The 21,413-nt window shown below is 41.6% G+C and overlaps 1 protein-coding gene across 3 annotated transcripts in view; it reads left to right on the forward strand.

Moving 5' to 3' along the window:
- The first annotated feature begins 4,379 nt into the window (after window positions 1–4,379).
- PTPN3 (protein tyrosine phosphatase non-receptor type 3) overlaps window positions 4,380–21,413 on the forward strand; it is a 161,558-nt gene continuing 144,524 nt past the window's right edge. The window contains exon 1 of one of the 3 annotated variants that reach the window (XM_059856658.1): window positions 4,380–4,591. In XM_059856658.1, coding sequence (XP_059712641.1) covers window positions 4,465–4,591 — 127 coding nt within the window. In that variant the 5' untranslated portion in view covers window positions 4,380–4,464. The remainder of the gene's footprint in view (window positions 4,592–21,413) is intronic. The other 2 variants (XM_059856649.1, XM_059856668.1) reach the window with 2 other exon arrangements.

A 21,413-nucleotide genomic window follows, 5' to 3' on the forward strand; every position in this document is an offset into this window, starting at 1 on the left:
GGTCCCAGGGTCCTCCTGGAGTCTGCAGGGCACAGCTTAGTGGAAACTATTCATCCCCTTGTCTGAGAAAATAGCTGGATAGAAAGGTGGATTAGAAAAACAAATGGAACCTTTATGGTTTTGTGCAGCATCTGGAAAGCAGCATTCACCTTAGTAAAAGTGGAAGCTCACCTCAGAGCTGGTAGTGGGGAAGTTCCTCTTACAGACAAGGGAGAGTGAATCAGTGCACAAAGGGAACGAGGGCATGGCTCAGCTCCTCCTGAAGGATGTGTCTGGAACAGCTCACATGACCTATGCCCCCAGCATGCCTGGTTCTCTCCATGACTGTGGAGACAGCCTGGACTGACCACCTCACACACACGGATTTACACCAGAGATGTCTGGAATTCGGGATACAGCCCCTCCTCTAAACACATAGATGGAACAAGATTGCACTTCCTAAAGCCTTTTACACGCAGCAGCTCTGGTACCAGTGTGTGCTGTGCCTCTCACCTGCACACAGGTGATGTGGAAGTGTGCTCCCCTAGTGCCATGGTTGGCATCTCTGTGTTTCATAACCTCTCAGCTCTCTGCTTCCAGAGCAAGGCAGCAGTTTCAGCACAGTTTCTCACCAAGTGAGCTTCACCTCTTCCAAAGAGAGCTCTGGCTCCCTTTCCTCTGCTCGCCCCAGTCCTGTAACCTGTGCAACAATGCCAGAAATCTTTTTTCAAACAAACACTGTCCTGCTGTGTAAATTAGGCATCTTAAGGTTCTTCAGTTGGAACAGAAAGGCAAAGATTACCCAAATGATCTGGGTGACACCATAACATGCCTCTCTGCACCAACGTGTTCAAGGCTTGGTGTTCACACAGCCCTGGATAACAGAGTCATTACCTGTAGTGGAAAATCTGTGTTGTTTAAAGAAACAGTTGCATAAACCTGATCCATTGGATGCCAGTTAGGGTCCACCCTCAGATTTCTGGCATATTCCCAAATCAGCCTTCAACTGAACAAGCTTTGATCAGTTCCACAAAAATTTAATGACACATGATTATAGGTTACAGCAAGATACTGAGGGGAGGGCAAATGTAGCAGCATAAGGAAGCAGGTAAGAGCACGACTTGGTTATTTTGTCATTTCAGTGACAGAAGTGGAGACAAGCATCAATTGCCCAGTTTGTTTTGATTTTTTTTCAGACAATGGTTATAATTATAGATACGAGCCTCTTGGAAGGTCGAGGACTGCAATTATGGGATGTTTGCCATTTGAACACTTGGCAGTAACTGACATAGAAATGTATGCATCACTTTGAATGTTTGGAGTCTGTCCAAAGACATGGATGGCTGATACCACTTCACACTCTTAATTTTGTGATTGCAACAGAATGCTCCTTTATGTAAATTTCACTCTTCCTGGTGTTCTGGCTGAGCTTGACAATATTGGTTCACTTAACTTATTAGAAGTTTTTCAGATTTGGTGTTTAATCAAATGCATTCACTCATACAAGTGTTACCTCAAACAAACAGCACAGCTTCAATTGATAGTTTTCACTTCTGTGCTGTAAAAAGTTGGAAACGACTCAGACTGTACCTTTGATTTCCAAAGACTGAGGAACTCTTTTAATTCCTTACATATTTCATTCACAGGAATACTTACACCGAGAGGAAAAAAAAAGTTAAAATATTGCCTGTGAAATTCTTGTACTATCTCTCTACAGAGAGCTTTTCTTCTTTTTATAACAGTTCCTTCCACTGGCATTCAAACTATGCTTATCTGCTGCCCAATATGGGTTTGGTAATGTGCTTCATTTGAGAACGTGATTATTGAGAAGTCACCTACTGCAACTACATGTGTTCAGACAGTGCAAATGAACACACACTCCTCTGCAAACGCTCTTCCAAGAGTTTCTGAGCTTGCAGCCCTAAGTTATTCACCTCATACTATAAATTGTCAGTGCAGTAACCTTAGGACATCCTAGAACATGACTCTGAAGTTAGTGGATTATGGAGTAAGAAGCAAGTAGGTTATGCATTTATTACATGCATTACATGATTGTCTTGGTCTATAATAATGCTGGCTGGCCGTGTTAAGTCATGTAGAGAATTATGTTTCAAGACTCAGGTAAGCTTTTGGAATGTGTCAGTATTGAGTGCAATCAAAGGGCATTTCACAAAAAGCTATTTCTCCACATCCACTTATCTTCAGTTCAGCATTGCCCAGCCTAATCTCTGGGCTATCACCCATGTTAAGGATTTAGTATAAGCAGGACAGTGGAAAAATAAATATCTATTGAGAACTGTCCTACAGAAAGATGATGCAGAGGGAAAAGGCAGTAACTTTGCTTTTTCACAGACCACACAAACAATATAAGTCCTGAAAGCTTTTGCAAATTTGTTTTACTTTTCAAGCTTATGTGAGTCCTCAGTGTATCATCTCAAGAATGTTGCCATTATGTGAGATGCCTTCAGCCTGATGGTGAAAGTACATGGATTATGGCAGCAGAAGCACAGGCAGGAAAGCCAAAGCAGATCCTCTTGCTTTTCTCACAGCCCAGCTATGGCTGTCTCCCCAAGCAGAGCAGGTGAAAAATTATTTGCTCTAATGTCCAGGGGAAAATAAGTTCACTGTTGTGCCCTTTATAATGCTCCCCATTGAGGAAGGCTCCTCGAAGAGCAACACTGCAGAAGTGGGTGAAAGCAGGCACAGAACCACAAAATGGTTTGGGTTGGAAGAGACCTTTAAAGATCATCTAACCCAAGCCCTCTGCTGTGGGCAGGCAAATTTTCCACTAGACCAGGTTCCTTATAGTACTGACCAGTCTGACCTTGGACACTTCCAGTGATGGAGCAGCCACAACTTCTCTGGGCACCCCTTTCATTTTGTTCACGGAAGTATTAAAAGAAGTATAAGGCTCCCATATGAGTGAATTTACCCTCTGGAAAACCCACCTTTGCATCAATCTGTTCAATCTTACCTGCACATGAATAAAATAAAACAAAGATGATCTTTGTAAGCGTGGTTGAGTTTCAGTTTTCAAAGAGAGAGAAAGAAAATGAGGGTGAGGATTTAGAACTATGGAGTATAATGCAAGTAGTCACAGGCTGTAAAATGAGAGATTTTATTAGCCTAGGTGAAAGAAAAGCAGGAAATTGCCACATTATATAATTTTCCAGTGAGAAGCCTCTGGTGGAATTGTTATTTCCAGGAGGGCGTAGTGATCCTAGAAGTGAGAATTGATTTAGATTTTTCTCCATTATTCTGCTGTGAAAATAGACTCTGAGCTTTTGTCTGTAGAGTATCTCTTTTTAAAAATTATTATTACAATAAGGTCAAGTTCTTCTTAAACAAAACACTTTATATGTTTAAAATCTCATATGCTCGGTGTTTATTGTCCGCCACATCCCAATATTTTACAAGTGTCCTATAATGATAGCTTCCCTTTTCATGCTACATTTTGTAAAGAGATTTCAAAGCATTTCCCAAAGAAAGTGAACTGTAATTATGCACGTGGTAGAGATGGGGAAACAGAAACACCAAGAGGTAAAGCAATTTGCCCAAGGTGACAGGACAAATTAGAGGCAGAGTCAGGCATAAATCCCATGTCTCCTGCTTTTTGCTTCCTTGCTAACCCCAGCCTCCCTTGGAGATGGTATCACCAGCTTGTAAAAGCAGTAGGGAACTGCTATGGGAGTACACAAGATGCACCCTGATGTGAAGCTGATATGGGGTCAGAATCAGGGTCCACCTGCAGTTGTTCTTGGTCACAGGGGTAGCAGGTAAATGGCAGCTGATCTGAGAGGGGCTTGCAGAGCAGTGCTGGAGGCTCCTCACTGAACCTTGGGTGGGTAGACAGGGGCTGCTGAAAGGCAGAGCAAGCTCCATGGCCGCTGCATGGAGGAATCCTCCCTGCAAGCACTGAGGCACTAACAACCTCGTGTTCCTGAAGATGCATTCCTCAGGAATCAGGCCCACACAATTTTTCCCCTTCAGCAGCAATCAGAGTGGCTGATCATGGGGACAGGACTCTGTAGAGCAATGTGGAGCTGCTTGGTCCCACAGGACATCGTGCCTTGGAGAGGTGCAGTGGGAGCCCTCAGCACCTCATTGCACAGCTGAAGGATTCCTGCATTCCCACAGTGCAGAAGGCTCCGAACTCTACCGCTATTTGTGGTTTTTTTGGCACGTTAAGATTGATTTGAAATTATTTCCTGTGCATTCGCAAACCCAGCAAGTAGTTTCCCTTTAAAGTGCACCAGCTGTGACACTGGGCAGGTTCTGTAATTTCAAACGAGGCGCTAAGAGGCTGCTCCTTTCAACAGCTTTTTTTTTAATGAGGGTGGGTACCTGTTGCAATGAATCAATTAAAACTCCTCTGACACACAAGTTGTGTGTTGCCAGACCCGTTTCACAGGTTTCTCAGGAGGGAGGCTAACATGTGACAGCACACAGAGAAGCCAAGAGTACTGGAGAAGATCAGAAGCCTGCATGAGTGAGCTCAGCTTTCCCAAATATTTTCTTAAAGCGCTATTCAAGGGACCACTGACCTCTGCAATAGACAGCACCATGGTGGAGCAAGAGATGCTGCTATCGTGTGCTTATCCTCAAGAAAAGTGTAAGTGACCCAATATGATTTTGTATAAGAAACGAAAACAGGGCACTGGAGGAAGGAAATGAAAGAAATTATCTAGGTTGTATAATTGAAAAGACAGAGGGAGTAGAGGGGAAATGCTGAAAGAAGGAAATAAGGAAGCTATTAACTTTATATTGTAGGCATGCAATTGAAATATGGTTAGCGTGCTTGCAAGCAAAAGAAAGGATGCTTTTATGCACAACTCTGATATAAAAGCTGCTTGAAGAAACTTGCTTTAATCTTTGACTTTCTGTTTGTATTTTCAAAGTGCTGTGGTGTGGAGCTGCTTGTGTGGTAGAGAACGTGAACAACGAGCTTTGATTTAGTTACTAGAGAAGCAGACTGGAGTGGAAAGAAAGCATTTTCAAGAAAGACGTGGTGTGATTAAAACTAACAATTTAGGCTTTTTTAACAATGCAATGACGGTTTTTCCTGACACTGGCACGCTTTCTGCTACTTTATCCAAATATCAGCTGAAATTAGGGTACAGTGGGAATATACTCAAATCCATCCCTCCTTCCTGAAAGCACGGAACCTCTTTGTGAACAAGAATTTTTTTTTTTTTTACCAGAAAATATAATACAGATAATAAACCAAACAAAATCTGTACATTTGGCTTTTTAACTGCCTGGGAGTGTTTCAAAAGACTAGTGAAATAACCAAGTCAGATTTCCAGCATGCTAAAGATGAGTATGACAGAAAGGTAGAAATGTAGTTGACTGTAATAAAGTCGGGTAACTAAGTGTGGACTGGACATGTCTGAACAAAATATTAAGCAAATGTAGAAATGGAACTGGTATGTCCTGAAGCCACTTTAGTGCACTGCCAGAACAAAATCCAGTGGAAAAAAAAAAAAACCAAAAAAAACCAAAAACCAACAAAACCCTTTCAACTAAAAAAATATTGCTTTTTGAATGGCCTAGCTTGCTTCATGGGGAGGTTATTTAAAATTTACTCCAGACTGAAGGATTGTCTTTGTTCTGTTTGTAAAAATATCACCTTGCACAGGGCTTTGTGTTCATTTTTGGGAGCAGAATAGGACAGGGATGTCAGCAAAATGCAGTTTACCTGTGGAGAGATGTTTTCACTTTTGCCTTGTTTTCTACTCTCTGCTTTGTATATTCAAAAAACAAGAGAGATAAAAATCAACCTTACCACAGTGTCCTGTTGAGCTGACTTAGAAGCTCATAACCAAATGAGTGTGACAGAGTTTAAATGAAACCTGGAGTTAAAATATCTGTGCTATTAAAAAACACCAACCAAAACACACTTTCCTTTCTGCTGCCTAGTGTCCTATTAAAAGCTTTTTTAAAAAGCAGGATGACAATACTTTAAGCTTGGCTGTAACCTCAGCAATATAAATTATTGGTTTTGTTTCATGGATTGGTCTTTTTTTTTCTGTTGTTCATTTTAATGTTAAATAGAGAATGGGAATCATAGTGGGTTAAAATGAAATTGCCTTTTATGGAAGACTTAAGAAGTCACTGAACCTCTCAAATCGCTCAGTTTTGCGTACAAAATTTAACTTCTTACTGTGTGTCATTGTATTTGCATGTGTGTGAGAGAGAGATTTCTCAGTCTCAGTTTGGTTTGGCTGTCAAATTCACAGAAATGTGACATGCGGCGCTGTTGGGGCTGGAGAAATTGCACAGAGAAATCAAATCAAGCCCAAAGGAACTAAATCCATAGGAGGAAGGAAGCCATGTAATACCTCAGGATGGATGAGCTGGGCCCACTAATTGCACCTTCTGGTGGCATGAATCAGCAGTGACCCCCCTGAAGCCCCTGAGTTACCCCGTGGTCTCAGGAAAGGACTGTGTGGAGGACCAGCCTCCCTGCATTTGCAGGATTAAGCTCTTGCCCAGACCAGGCAGGGTGTGTATCTGACAGGTTAAAAAGGCAAACAGAGCACTGAATGGGTCCATTCTATCTGTAAAGGGTCAAATTATGCCTCAGTGGGGGATGCTTTTCAGCTCAAAACTAAGTGATATCTTGGATTGATCCAAGAAGTCAACCTGCTGGAGATTTAAGCTTATAAACAAAAACCTGAGTCTTTTAAGAATTTTTTTCTGCTAAGCCTGGTACATCTTTGGAAGTCTGGACCTGCTTTTTGGGAGCTGTTGGTTTTCTACCTGTTGCTATGTGAAGTCAACAAGAAACTCAAAACTTTATACCTGAACCAAAGGTCTAGCTATCTGTAATGTTGCATTTCCGTGTGCCTTGTGCTTAATGCCATTTGTCTCCCTAAAATCTTGCATGGGAAAAACTAAGATATTTGGGGGTTTTTGACATCTAAGACACACCAGAATGGTCAGAACATGGGAAAACCAGCCTGTAGTTAGTCACATGGCATGTTTTTCATAGAAATGTGAGGGTCTAGTGCTGTAGGGTCATGTTATTCAGTCCATGTGTGAAAACTTTCTCTTCCCTTAAAGGGAATATGGGCTGGGGTTTTCTGTGCTCTGTAGCCTTATTTCACCAGGTATTTGGAGCAAACTCCATGGAAGCCATTAGAAATTCCATTGGCAAAGACAGCTTTTTAAGGAAAAAATAGTAAATTAGCCACTACAATGGATTTTACATCTCTTAGAAAGAAATAAGTGTATTGAATATGTTGTTTCTCCTAGAATAGAATAAACAGACTTCTAAACTTTGACATAGTCACATAGTATTCCTAAACAGCTGCTTGCAAATGTAAATTTCTAAGGGACATAATAGAAGCTATCTTTTTTGCACTTCTCCCTTTGCATTATTATCTATTTTAATAATAGTTTCATATCTTTTGTGTATTTTGAATATCTTATGTTAGGCTGCTTCTTTAGGTAATATTTGTATTACATTCCCAAAGCCCAAATACAGATTTATTAATTTATTAACTTATTAACTCTACAAGAGCATGTGACAAAAATACAGTGGTCTAAGCCTTTATTAAAAAACATAAAAAAAACCAACCAAAAAAAAAAAAAAACCAAAAATCAATGAAAAAAATCAAACCAAAACAAACAATAACTCAGCAACAAACAAAAAAAACCCTCAACACCCCCCCCACTTTTATGCTTATACTTTAATTTTCTCTCATGCAGTTAATAACTACCTTTTTTTTTATTTTAAAAGCAAATGAACTTTCTCTTAGAACCAAACAAAGATATTTCAACCACAAATTATATTTGTAGAGAAGGTCGGGTTTTTTTTGTTCATTTGCTTGTTTATGACCTCTGTTTCTCAGCTATGAAATGTCAAATACACTTTCAGGATGGCTTACTTAGATTTCAGATTTGAAAAAATATTGTACAATTAATATATTTCATTCTTGCTGTCTAAGAGCAGCACTGTGGTGTTATGTGTGCTGATGAGAAGATGTGGGAAATATCTGTTCTCTGTCTTGAGAAGACAAAAATGTGGTGGTTGCCTAGGAGGAATATTTAAAAAGGCTTTATTTGAAACAGTTTTCCCAGACACTCGCTCATTCTTAGTCTCATTTTTTTTATTTTCATTTTTTTCTTTTTCAAATCTAAATGTTTTGTTTGATCATGTCAGAAGGCATTTTTTTAGACTTAGACTTTTAAATTAATGATCATCCTCAAAGCAGGGTGATTCCCTGTTAGCAACTTTTTTTAATCACTTCTCGAATTTGCCTGCAAAACTTTTCTTTTGTTTGGATTGTGAATTAACATATTAAATCACGTCAGACTAAGAACTGGTCTCAGGTGGATCATAAGAAAAACAGCCCTAGCTATCTCCTGATGAACAGCTATCTTTTCAAAACCTAACAGGGAATCAATTTCTCATCTATCTAACACACTCTTTGTAAGTTCCAGTAAATGCACATTTTGAATTAAAAAGTCATGTACAGTTAAATTGCATGTCTTGGAGAAATCAAAATATACTGTTCCAATGCAGATACAGTTCTTGAACAGAGCTGTCATGCTGTCAAAACAAAAGATTTATTTAAGGAAATCTGTTTTCCAGGGAACTGCCTGTCATCTTTTTTGGCTGATTTTTTGATATCTTGCCAAATTAACTTATCAGTTTATGTCAATCCAATCTATAGCTGTAGTCAGCTAATAGGAAATGAAGTCTGTATCACTCCTTAATTTCTGAAGATCAGATATGTCCAAAGGAAGTGAAAATAAACTGAAAACAAGCCAAAAGCAACACACATGCTATTCACATGCTTCTTCACTCAGAGCCGCATTGAAAGATACTTCCATGTGAATTCCTGTGTGTTGAATTATCTTTGGAAGAATGGCTTATGCAATGCAAGGGTGGAGCCCAGGCAGATATATAAGATGGACAAATGTGCCTGTCAAAGGTTACAGAGAAGTATATTTGGGGAAACAGCCTAAGTTATGTTCTTCCTGAGTAGAATGGCCACTAAAAATCCTCTCTGCATAAAGTTGGTATAACCACTGCTGACTACTCATTCTGCACAGATTATCTTAGTTCTCCCAGAAAAATGCCAGGCTTAGCTGGAAAAGGAGATGGAACAAAAGCCCAAACTCTGCAGGCTCCTCCAGGGGCCTGGCAGCTGCATAAAGGCTGCTCAGGAAGCCAGAGGATGCAGGGACTTTGCCCACACAGCATCCTTGTGTTTAGTGTTTTGCTGTTTGTGCTGCTGTGGTAACGCTGGTGGGAATGCTACCAGCAGCTGGAGGCGTGCAGCTCCCCGTGCAGGAGATGGGCTCTGAGGGACAGGGGAGGCTGGCCTGGGCTAACTCTGCAAGAAAGAGGAACAATGTTCAGGGAGAACACAGCAGAAGGAAGTTTAAAATGGACTCAGAATATATCTGCAGTGTAGCTCAGCATGCATGTCACGTCTCAAAGGCATCATACACACATGTCCAGCACACTGGAGTCCTGGGGCCGGGAAGGTTTCTGACTCTCTTGACGTTTTTTCCTTCAATCACATCTGTGAGGTTTCTCCTGTACTGGATTCCCAAGGGCTAGAGGCTCTACTGTACTGGCCATATAAAGCTGTTGGTACTGAGGTGTCCACTTGTATTTCTCACCATGCCACAGCATAACCTTGCCTATGAAAAATAAAAAAAAAAACCCAAAACGAAAACCCCCACGCACAAATCCTGCTATCATATTTTTGGCCCAGTTATGCTGTCAAAGTTGTAATGATGTAACTGAGAGCAAAATTTTGTGTGGTGCTTCCTTCCACAGTGATGGAGTTTGGAGCACTGCAGTCTGCAGGAGACTCTGTCCTTTGCTGCTCATTTAAAAGGAGCAAGGTGTCAAATCCATATCAGATTTTCTGACCTGGGACTTGACCCAGCTGAGACATTTAATACTAAAATCCCAAAAAAGCTGATGGTGATTAAGTTTAAAAGCTTATTTGCTCTTCAATTTACCAAGATCTTGAAGCTGTATGTCTGTTTATTTTCTAAGATGTCCCAGTCTGAGTGTGGTTGAGTGAGTAATTCACGTGTCACTTTGTACATACCCCTAACTAAGCCTCTTGTAGGGACAATTGGTCCCACAAATGTGTTCTAACCATACTCAGCTTTCAGGGACTTATTTCTCACCTTATTATGTGCACTGACTCTTGCTTTTTGCTGCCAAAATTCAAAATTCCTGTTCTCTTCCTGAGCACTTCGTAGTAGACTGAGTATTTACTTCAGAGGGCTTGGAGATTTTCATTCCCTGTGTGAGCAGAGAGTGTCCAAATCTTTTCAGCCTCTTGAGACAAAGCCATGCCAGCAGCAGAGAGGCTACTCTGGCAACAGGCAGTCCCACTTCAGCCATGCCACCAGCCTGGTGCTGGTTACTCATTCCAAGCAGAGCTGGACAGGCCTGAGTTTTACTTTCCCTGCTGGGACTTTCTTCTTCTCCTTCACATTCAACCACCAGTGGATAAAACACAGAGAACCAAGCAGAGACAAGGGCCAGAAACCTGGATGCTCTCATGCCAGCTGAGTGTCCTGAGCATGAGGAAACCTGACTCAGTTGCCTAATATGCTCTTTCTCTTTATGGAGTAGTGTTTCTTGAAATGTTTCCTGCACAGTTGCAGACGGAGGATGAGGAGCACATCCCTCCAGCCCACTCAGACTGACCTACTTTAGAGCTGCTAAAGGCATGAGCTTGGGGGGGAGGAGGGTGGGCAGGAACAGCAGCCCCCTTCCCACGCACACTGTGCAGCCAAAGCAAGGAACCAAACTTAGGACATCCAATTCCCAGGTCACTGCTTCAGCAGCAGGGTCTCCCGTGGTTGTGTGGAAACTGTGGCAAAGTGGGAACATTAAAAAGCTTAAGGCCTGCACAGTTCTCTGAAGGGAAGGAGAAAAAAAGAAAAAGGAAAATAAATAAAGGGGGCAAAAAAGCCCAAAAAGTTATATTTTGGAAGGGATCCAGTTTGCAGATCCCGACCAAATGCAAGAATCTCCCTGCAGGTCTGACAGGTAGGTTTGAAGGTTTCTCTCCCCACCCAGCCAGCTTTATTGGCTAGGTCTGTGCAGGTACATGCTAAGCTCCTTGGGGTTGTTATTGCTAGCTCCTAACATTCTTTGTACACTTTATAGATCTATTGCTCAGGATTCAGACTCTGCTCAAAGGCCTGAGATCTTAAATACGGGGTATTACACCATCTTAGTGCTGAGTCACCAAAGCCCTTTGTTGAATCTGGCCCCAGTGCATTTTTCAGGCTTATTTGCAGAGCAGCAGGTATTATTACTAGGAGTAACTGGGTTAATAACAGGGCCTCCTAGAGAGAAAGCAATTTGTAACACCTCTGATGCTTTGACTGAAACATGTTCATCATCCCCATTCCCAGTTATGTAACAGAGAGAAAAATATCCAAAAAATACTTATCCTTGCAAAAATCTCGGCAGTACCTGCTGCCTGTAGGGCCACTGTATCCTGTTTGCTCAGACTTACATGGTTACAGTTGCCTGGAACATCCTCAGCAGAATGCCCCTTGAGTTTTGGTAGCTGGACATGGGTTAAAAAAAAATAAATGCAACAAGCATACACACAAAAAAAACCCCCCAAAATGAAACAAAACACTAAAAAAAAACCCCCCAAAATCAAAACAAACGAAAACCCCCCAACAACAAAAAAACCCAGACAAAAAGACATTTATCTTCACTGTGGACAGACAGTTGTTGCAAACTTGAAGCCTGACAGATGTGGTTTTCTGGCAAGTGGGTGAGAAAAAAGCAATATCTGAATCATGTTAGGAGAAGGGGGAGTCTTTCAGTTTGAGAGAAAAAGATTTGAAAACTTTCGAAGTTGTCCTTAGCAGCTCTACATGCAACATATGGTCCTTCCTGAGCTTTTGACTGTTCCCAATGTGGGACTCTGCCAAATGAAAGTTAAACAAAAGCTACCCTTACAAAAATATTTAGGAAGCCCTGTTTTAGAAGTGACTGCACATGTTGGCTGTGACTCAGAGCACACCCACACACTGGGTAGATAGATTAGCATCTAAACCACTAGGCAAGTTCCAGTTCTTGCTCAGAAGGTCAAAAAAGCCTGGGAAATGTCCATTGCTCCCTTTCTCCTCAAAACAATTATTTTTTTCCAGATTACAAAGTCATTTTGGATGGCACTGAAACAGTGAAGTCAACTGATTTATTGTCGTAAACAATTGTGTTCCAAGTTGGGAACCAATTTTGTAATTTCAGGACAAAAGAATAAAGTAGAGATCAAAAAAAATTTTTTAAAAAGGAAAAGGAAAAAAAAACATAATGAAAAGGCCCAGCACTCCAAAAGCCAAACAGTTTCCTTTTGATTGGCTCCTTTTAACATTTTTGTTTTGCTGCGCAGAAACCAATGGGGTTCATAAAACACTTGCTTGGGAGGTACATTTTAATTGAAGAGACATCTAAGTCAAAAGTGTCCTTGGTCCTTGATAATGTTTTGTCCAGAACTGGAAAAGGTCAAATCTGATGTAGTTAATTTCCTTTTTTTTTTTTTTTTTTTTTAATTTGGTGTCATAATATCAGATCACAACAGCTCCAAATACTGAGACTGCCATCTGCATTTCCCTTGGCTTCCACATATGGTAGCTGGCCCATTTCCAAGACCCCTGTGACTGAAGTCCTTGCACCTCCTTTGGTGTTAGGAAGGCAATGGATGCCCACATTTCCTGCCCTTCCTCCCAGGCTGAGGAGACACGGGGATGAAGCTGGGGTACAGCTAATAGCACTAGGAGAATTTATGAGGCTAGAAATTAAGTTGTCCTGAAGTTTGAGGTACCTCCTAACCAGGAGAGAAAAAAAGGTTATCAATAAAAATTTTCCATAGTGGTGCATGTTTTATGGGTTGTGGCTAAAGACTTTTAGTATAGAAATAGAAGTTGTGGGTTGTCCTGAAGACCAAGGTTTAATCTGTTCTAGAAACCTCAGACATTCATGCAACCTAAAACATAAATAAAAATATTTGCAAAATCAAAGTAAAGAAAATAAACTTCTAGTGATGATAAAAAGTATGTAAACAAGAGAGAGGCAGAAGTAAAGTCAGAACTAAAAGCACTTTGCAGATTTCCAGCCATGGTATCACATCAAATCTGATTGCAAAGGGAAGCTGGCTAGTTAGGCAATTCTTGTGACATCAGGCATTCTAAGATAGCTCCAGGCTTTTTCTGTGCTTCATTCTGTACTTTTACTGTTGTGGCTGAGATAATGAGAAGGAAAATAATGGGAATGGAATAATATGGTGGGAATGGAGAGTGACAGCAGAGTCTGAGTGGAAGAAAACACTTTTTCCTTTTTCTTTTTAACGATAATGGGGGAAAGGGTCAGAAAAGCACAATGATGTGAGTTTCAGTAATATAGAAACAGCCTGGAGCTATATTCATCGTTGCAGACTTGCCATGGAGGAAATACAACAGATCTACAAGATGGATGGCCATTATTAATATTTCAGCTGTACAGGCAAAGCAGGGATTAGTTAAATCTTTATTAATAGTTAATCCCTTGCAAAACCAGGGGCGGAAATACTAATTTACCTTGATGGCTTGTGGTTTGGATTTCTTTTCCCCCAGTGTGGCTTTTCTCTGAGCTGCCTGCTATTCTCTGTGATTCAGAGACAAATGGCCTTATGAGCCTCCTAGAGAATCCTTTCCCAATGATAAAACCAGCAGGAATGACAATGAGGAAAAATAAATGGCATGAAGAAGATGGCTTTTCTGTTTTCATTCTTCCCACTGGTGCTGTGTGAGAGGTAGTCCAAAAAATTGAACAAAAAGTAACATAAATGTCTAGAACCAGTGTTCAGTAAAACTTGCTCTTCTTCTGCATTTACAGTGCCATTTCAACAAGTTAGATCTTGTTCCCTCTTCCAGAGTAACCATCATGTGTTCAACAGTGAGGGTGCTCTTGCCAAAACATTTTTCTTATCAGGATTATTCTTTTGCATGATAAAATATCAAAGACTCTGTATGATTAATCTTTTGAACTTTGCCTGCTCATAAACACAGAATTCTCTCTGGCCTCAGAAATGTTTTCCAGTAACTCTTTTTCTTCTAGTGGAAGTTTTAAAGTTTATCAGAACTATTTGGGACACTATTCTTACTTGCATTTTTCTTCTTTATTGAGGAAAAGAAAACAACCACCTTTCATTACAAATATTTTTCATTTTCATTCAATTTGTTTTTACTTATTAAATTAAAGAGAGCATGCCTTTTCCTCCCTTCCTTCCCTGAAGGTAGGAGCTAGTCAACCATCCTACAAGCAGCTCATGCTCAGAGAAAGCAATACTGGGAAATTTTGCTAGGCTTCACTAGAGAGAAATTATCCAGGGGGAAGACAAAAGCATGTTGCTGTAGGAAGGTGTTGTTCTATCCATGGTGATCACCCTAAGGAGCAGTGAGGGACTGTTGCTTCTTTGGAACTGTGGCATTCCCCAGGCATGCTGTGTGACACCATGGTCATGACACAGGACGGGCTGGCAGCACCTGCATCCCTCTTGGTTTCTAACTATGTGAGATGGCAGGAAGCTACTGACCATTAAGTCTTTTTCAATAGCTAGTAGTCATGGCTTCTGTGACAGAAAAGCCTATGGAAACCATGGTTCTGCTCTGCCATTTTGGATTTGGCCTGTGGCATTTGTTCGTATGTTGTGGGAGGGTTCAGGCAAGTTGTCTTCCTTCTACGTCTCAGCATCACAGTCAGCTGTTTTTCCTTGCTGATTCCACTTTAGTTTTTTCTTTCTGTGCAATATCAGCTTCCCCTCACTGGTGATCACTGAGGGCTCTGCCCTCTGTGGCCATGAGAGGAGAAGATCTTGGATGAGAACTGATGACCAGCCTCTCCCCAGGGAGGACAGAAGAGTGGAATGGTGTCTTGGGTTTGCAGGGTGCGGTCTTGGTAGCTGGAGAAGGGGCTACAGACATGGATTCTGTGAGAAGTTGATAGGAAATTTCCCCATGTTTGATGGAGCCAGTGCCAGGAGGCTCCAAAATGGACCCGCTGCTGGCCAAGGCTGAGCCTGTCAGCAGCAATGGCAGGGCTTCTGGGACAGCATATTTGAGAAGGGGGAAACCTTACTGCACAAAAGCAACTGCAGCCAGAGAGAGGAGTGGGAATATGTGAGCTGAACAGCCCTGCAGACCCAAGGTCAGTGGAGATGGAGGGGCAGGAGGTGCTCCAGGTGCTGGAGCAGTGGTTCCCCTGCAAGCTGTGGTGCAGACCATGGTGAGGCAGCTGCGCTTCTGCAGCTCATGGAGGAGTGCAGTGGAGCAGAAATCCACCTGGAGCTTGTGGAGGAGCCCACAGCAGAGCAGGTGCAGGTACCTGAAGGACCCCTTGGGAAGCCCAGGCTGGAGCAGGATCTTGACAGGACCTGTGGAGAGAGGAGTCCATGTGGGAGCAGGGTAGCTGTCAGGACTTGTGACCGTGGGGGACCCACACTGGGGCAGCCTGTTCCTGAAGGACTGCCTCCAGTGGGAGGGACTCATTGGCTTCAATGAGCACTTGGTTTGCAGTCAGAGTCAGTCTTCCACACATGGCTTTTACCTCCAAAATGCTCCTGGCAGGGAAGGGGGTGGCCAGGCCTTCCCATTGCCTGTGGACTCAGATGAAGGCTGTGAGGCCTCAATCCAAATCTACCTGGAAACAGGGTTTTTGTTACCTGGTGAACCTCAGGTAACACCTTGCATCAGCCCTGCAGTTTTACTCAGACCACCTTGCTGCTGTGATTCCCTCCAGCTCTCCCTGAGAAGCCCCACTGGTATTATGGTATTTATAGCTAAAGTGCTCTGGCCACATCAGGAGAAAGATGAGCAGGTTTCTCCTGATGTGTCTTGTTGAATGACCTTCTTTATCTTGAGCTCCCTGCTCCCCAAGACAGCATGCAGAAGAATGCTCCTTGCAAAGTGAGGGCACCATATCTGTTCCCTTGGTCAGACCAGACCTGAGGGAAAACTTGTCGGGAGCTGTCAAGTTGCTACACTGCAGGCATGTCAGGAAAAAGAGCGGGAGAATGTACAGGCTCCCAGTGGCAGAATGGACAACTGTTTCCAGCTTCCAGGGGGACAATTAATTGAATACCACTGTCATTTCTGCCTTTCTACTGTTGGGGTTTTTTTTCTGCTGTGTAAAGGCGCAGCAGCAGAAACTGCCAAACAGCAATCATCTATACCAGCTCCAGCTGGTAATATATAACATATATGTGTGAAGTGAAATATTAATTTTCAGCTCTACAAAAAGAGAGAATTAGGTGTGGTGTCCATAATAGAAAAAAAAAATAGCAATATAAACTGTACTCCTATTAACATTGGAGTTAATATGCCATTTTCTTAATTGTACTGGATACCATTAAGCTGGAACTGTTTGTTTTTTTAACAATAACTTTTATTGCTATTGTGGTATTATTGCTTGAATTTTTAATGAGGCCAGTGAAACAGTATTCATCAGTTTAATTTCTCTGAAGCATTTTATCAACTCTAGGATATTAACAAAAAATTATATAAAGAAATATCTGAGACATGAAGCAGAGCATATTAGCAGTAATCAAGTTCATGCTTATCATCTTTACAACCTCATAGGTACGTGTGGTTCTTTGTAGGCAAATATAATGACATTCCTGTGCTTTTTCTTTAGCAGGCAATCATCTGTCAGCTGACTCATTCTCCCAATTTGATTTTATATCCTCAGATAATCTAATATTGAAAACCTGGAAAGATGCACCAGACTGGTTACTGTGATGAGTAAGCAAACAGCATGCACCTCAGGCCCTCAGTGGAAAGGCAAGGCTGTATTTTAACCTCAGACTCACAATTTGGTATTTTCATACCACATATTTTTTACAGATTTACACCAAACCTTCTAGCAGATTAAATCTTGCTTAGCCAAGGGAGGAAAACAGGTCTGTGAGATGTTGTGTGAATCAAATATGCCCCTATAACCACTGAGAGCATGTCATCACTGTAACAAAACTCTTGCAAATTCTTCCTGCTGCCCCCATAGCTGCAGTTCTTCCCTAAACTGGGGAGCAGGTGTTTACAAAACATGAGTTTTGATTCTTACCAGGGTGATAAGGAAGAGAAGGAAAGCTAAAAGCTGACAGCAGAGAGCATCTATTTGGCAAGTTCTGTGCGCTCGAAGAAAAGACAGCTATCAAATTGGACTTGTTATACTAACTACTTCCCTTCATATGCTAGCTTACTGCCCCTGAAAGATGTTTGCATCCTTTTCTGCTGTTACTTGTCTGCAAGGAATGAATCTGCTGTATTTTGTGCCAGAAAAAATGAGTTAAACAGAAATCTGATTCATGAAACTGGAATCTTGAGAGGAGAAGCTTCCTGGCAAAGGGGACTCCTCTCCTCTCTGGTCTGGTTAGTACTGATGATTCTTCTGGAAAGGAATACTTAATAAATAACAAACTATAGAATATAAAGATATGTTGGTGTAGGAGATGTTGCCATCACCCTCAGGGCACAGTGGCTGCCCAGCCTGCCTGTGCTAACTGAAACAGGGCAGTTCCTAACCCTGCAGCCCATGTGATTCAGGGTACATGGAAAATTTGTCTTTATAAGGGCATGGCAAATTCATTCCTTGCTTCTAGTGCCTCTGGAAGATCTGTCTACTGTGTCCAAGATGGGTGTAGTGATTTTCCTGAGTCTGAGCCACAGGACATCAGCTGGAGGACTAAAGGGAGGAGAAATTCTGCGAGTAATTCATGGTGGCAGATGATAACAGCTTCCACAGGGCTCTGAGTTGTCTGCTGTGGGAGGGGACCAGGCAAGGCAGGCAGCTGGGGCCCAGCCCAGCTCAGCCATACCACCTTCAAAACAGCCTGAGCTGCCTTCCTTCTTCACCTCTCCAGTGTTTCATGCCCACACCTGCTGCCCACCATGTGCTCTGCCCACCCCACAGTGGAGGTGCTCATGGCTGGAGACCCCTAGTATGGTGTTCCACACATGGGCAGACCAGTTCATGGCTTGGGCTCCCTTCTGAGCCTCTGCAAAGGCAGGGCCAGGCTACTGAAACTGTGTCATCTTTAGAAATTGTTTGATAATGTCTAGTATCTCCCAAAATTGTCCTCTTGAGTTTCTTCCTTGTCTTCAACAAAATGCCTTGGGGCCATGTGTCCTGGGTGGGTGTAGGGCATGTTAAGGAATCCTGATTTCTTTTGGCGTAATCTGCTGTCAGCCAGGGACTCTAAAATGCACAGGGCTGAAAAAAAAAAAAAAAAAAAAAAAGGCTCCTGTTATAGAAACAAACAGGCAGCTGGCTGTACAGCAGTCACAAAGTGGAAATGACTAGCAGCTTTTAAAAGAAAGGCCATCATGTCTGAAAAGTACCTAAGAAAGGAGGGGAAAGGGCAGATAAAGCAAAGAGGACAAGTGAAAGATACTACTTTCATTTTCTGGTAGTATGCCAATTTGCAATTGCTGGATATTAGCAAGGTGAAAGGTGTGAATTACAATGACAAAAGAGTCATTAGGCCAATTTTAGACAAATATCCTCAAACTTTGCCTTGTTTCTGATGTAATATAATCTCATTTTAGATCTATGTTTATGTTAAAAGGAGTGAATTAACCCTCTTGGTAATTGCAGACCAGTTTATCCTGCTTTTGCTTACTATGAGGGAATACTGTCATGGGGCAGTTGCTACAGAGCACTCCATACAGCCTGGCTGGTTTTGTTGCCTTGCACAGGCAATCCCACTATCACCTGGCTCTGGAGTGCCCCCCAATCCCACTGACTTGTACACTCAGGCTAAGAACTACTTACAGTGGAGAGTTTTGTTTTGAAGAGAAAACTGTGAGGTGGGAACTCACCGGGAGCTGCTCCAAAAAAAGTCTCGTTTCCTCTGTCAATCATTCAAAGACTGTTTTTCCAATTTGGGGTTTTTTGCTTTTTACATGGCTTTGGGCTTTACACCATGTTTTCCCTCAGGCTTGCAATTCAACCTGTTTTTTTTAAAACCCTACTTTCAACCCTTCTCAAGTGTGATCTTCATTCTTCCTCTGCCTTGGGCTGTATGAGCCCCTAGTGCAACCACTCCTATTGGGATCCCAGTATTGCCACACCTTCCCTGCCTAGCTCACAGCAAAGCCCAGCTGCACTTGGAAGTTTAGGGCTGCTCCTATGGAAGATATATAAGTGATTAATTAACTACCTGTGAACAATTTTTTAAAAACATGACTGATTCTTCTGTTCCCAGTCCTGATACATTATAGAAAAGGATGAAATTAGTCCAGTGTTCTACCTCTGAAAACTTCCTTGAAAGCACCTGTTTGCTCTTTTCGCCCTCAATCTCCATCACTGGCTGGGAGCAATGTTCTGTATGATGGGCAGGCTTTTTCTTCTCTTTCAGGGCCTGCCTTTTTGCAATTCAAACTTCTCCATAAGTCTCACAGATCATTCAGTCTCAGTAGATTTCTAGATTGAACAACAATATTTTGGACTCTTTTTCTTCTTTTTTTTCTTTTCTCTGTGATCAAATGTGGGAAGAAACATCCTTTTAGACCATTTCTAGCTGATGGCAATTCCTGAATATTTGTCTTCCCTGGTGTTTCTTCAGAGCCTTATCCTTGTCTCTATTTTGCAGTTTCTTGTCCCTTTAAAACTTTTGGATTTGCCTTATGCATTCAGCCAGAAGACCATCACACAGAGAACTTGAGTTCCCCAACACTGTTCATGAGCTGATTTGTAAGTGGTGGGACCATGATGAGAAATTCTGGTGCAAATTCTCCCATGTTTAAGAAGATTAATATTTGTTCTTATACCCCTAATGGTCTATTAATAGTGCTTCTTTTCCAACTTCACTCACAAGCCTACTTTTCTCAGACTGTAAGAATTGTAGAACATTCTGACACATTTCATCAAAACTAGATTTAAAACCTTTTGGGGGTGTGGGAAGAAAGAAGGAGGACAGGCAAGCAGAGACACACTGAGAGAATGATAATGTAATCCTTATTTTCTTAGGACACCAGACCAAAGTGTATCACAGACAACTTTTTTGTCCTCCACAATATTCCAAAATAAAAATTTAGAGAATCTGAATTGTGAATCTGAGTTTGTTTAATGAAAACATTTCAATGAATTTTAAAAAGTGTAATTTTTTTCATTCTTTTTACATCATCTGAAATCTCTCAAGTAGTTTCTTTATTCACTGGCCAAGATTCAAAAAAACCACTTGAATGAAAAGCAGGGAAATACAAATCTTATGTAAATAACAGAATCAACTCTTTGTTTTCTGATTATGATGACAAAGGCCATAGCTTTTCTGTTCATGTGTATTTTCAATGCAAAACCATTCTGAGTGTTGTTCTTTCTAACCAATGATGCAATTCCACTGTTAGAATGAAAAGCTCCACAGCTTTCCTAAGTAGGGGATCATACTACAGGTTTGGGAGTTTTTTCCTTCTTGCTTTCCATTTTTGGACTTTGATTAAAGCTGGTGAAAATGATACTTTTCCTTCTTATTGGGAATCCAAAGACACCAAGTGAGGACAAATGGAGGAAAAAATGTTCTAAATGTTCCACAGAGGCCAAACAAAACAAACAAACAAACAAAAAAACCACAAAAAATCCCCAACCTCCTCCCCCCAAAAACCCAAACCAACCAAAAAACGTTTCAGAAACAGTTAAAATCTTTTGTTTAGGAATAAAATTGAGTTTGAAAGTTCACTTTCCATTGCTGCCACATGGCTTTTAAGAGCCAATGAGAGGAGGGGCCAGCTGTGAGATAAGTCAGGAAACCTCTGAATCAACAGGGATTTGTGGCTTTCCAGCCCTATATTGCAGAGTCTAAAGCTAAGGTTCAGTGAAGATAAACCCTCAGGGTTACCAACCCCTTGTTTTTGCAGCAGAAGCCTTGGGGATTATTTTTCACTCCATGTGGCAAGGCTGTGCAGGAATCTGACTGAAAAGCCCACGAGTAATTGCAAGCATTACAAGATGTGGGAGCACCAAAGCACACTGAGTATCTTCTCAGGAAGTCTTATTTCCCTGTTCTTTAACAGTTACCTTTTGGAGGACCATTTTAGTTCGCAGTAAAAATATTTTGTTGGAAAATCCCATGACCTTGATTTCTGCTGCCTTTATTAGACAGGTTCATTCTGAGACAGAGGAATTTGGGAGCAAAGAGGTTGTAAATGTGGTGGACTTGCAGAGGAATTACTACATAGACATCTTGAGCTTGCACTATAATGGCTGCTGTCCTGCCAGGTGCTATGACTACATCTTGTGTATTATACAGGTTTAGCCACATTTTTGTGAGCTATTATTAATGCTGAGTTGCAGCATACGCCTTTGGAAGCAGTACAGTCAATGCATACCTGCTTACAGGGAGAAACAAAAAAGCCTCAAATTTCCTCCTGGCTGGCTCCTTCCTCCTCCACCCACC

Source organism: Haemorhous mexicanus, chromosome 1 (assembly GCF_027477595.1).
Source record: "Haemorhous mexicanus isolate bHaeMex1 chromosome 1, bHaeMex1.pri, whole genome shotgun sequence".
NCBI lineage: Eukaryota > Metazoa > Chordata > Aves > Passeriformes > Fringillidae > Haemorhous > Haemorhous mexicanus.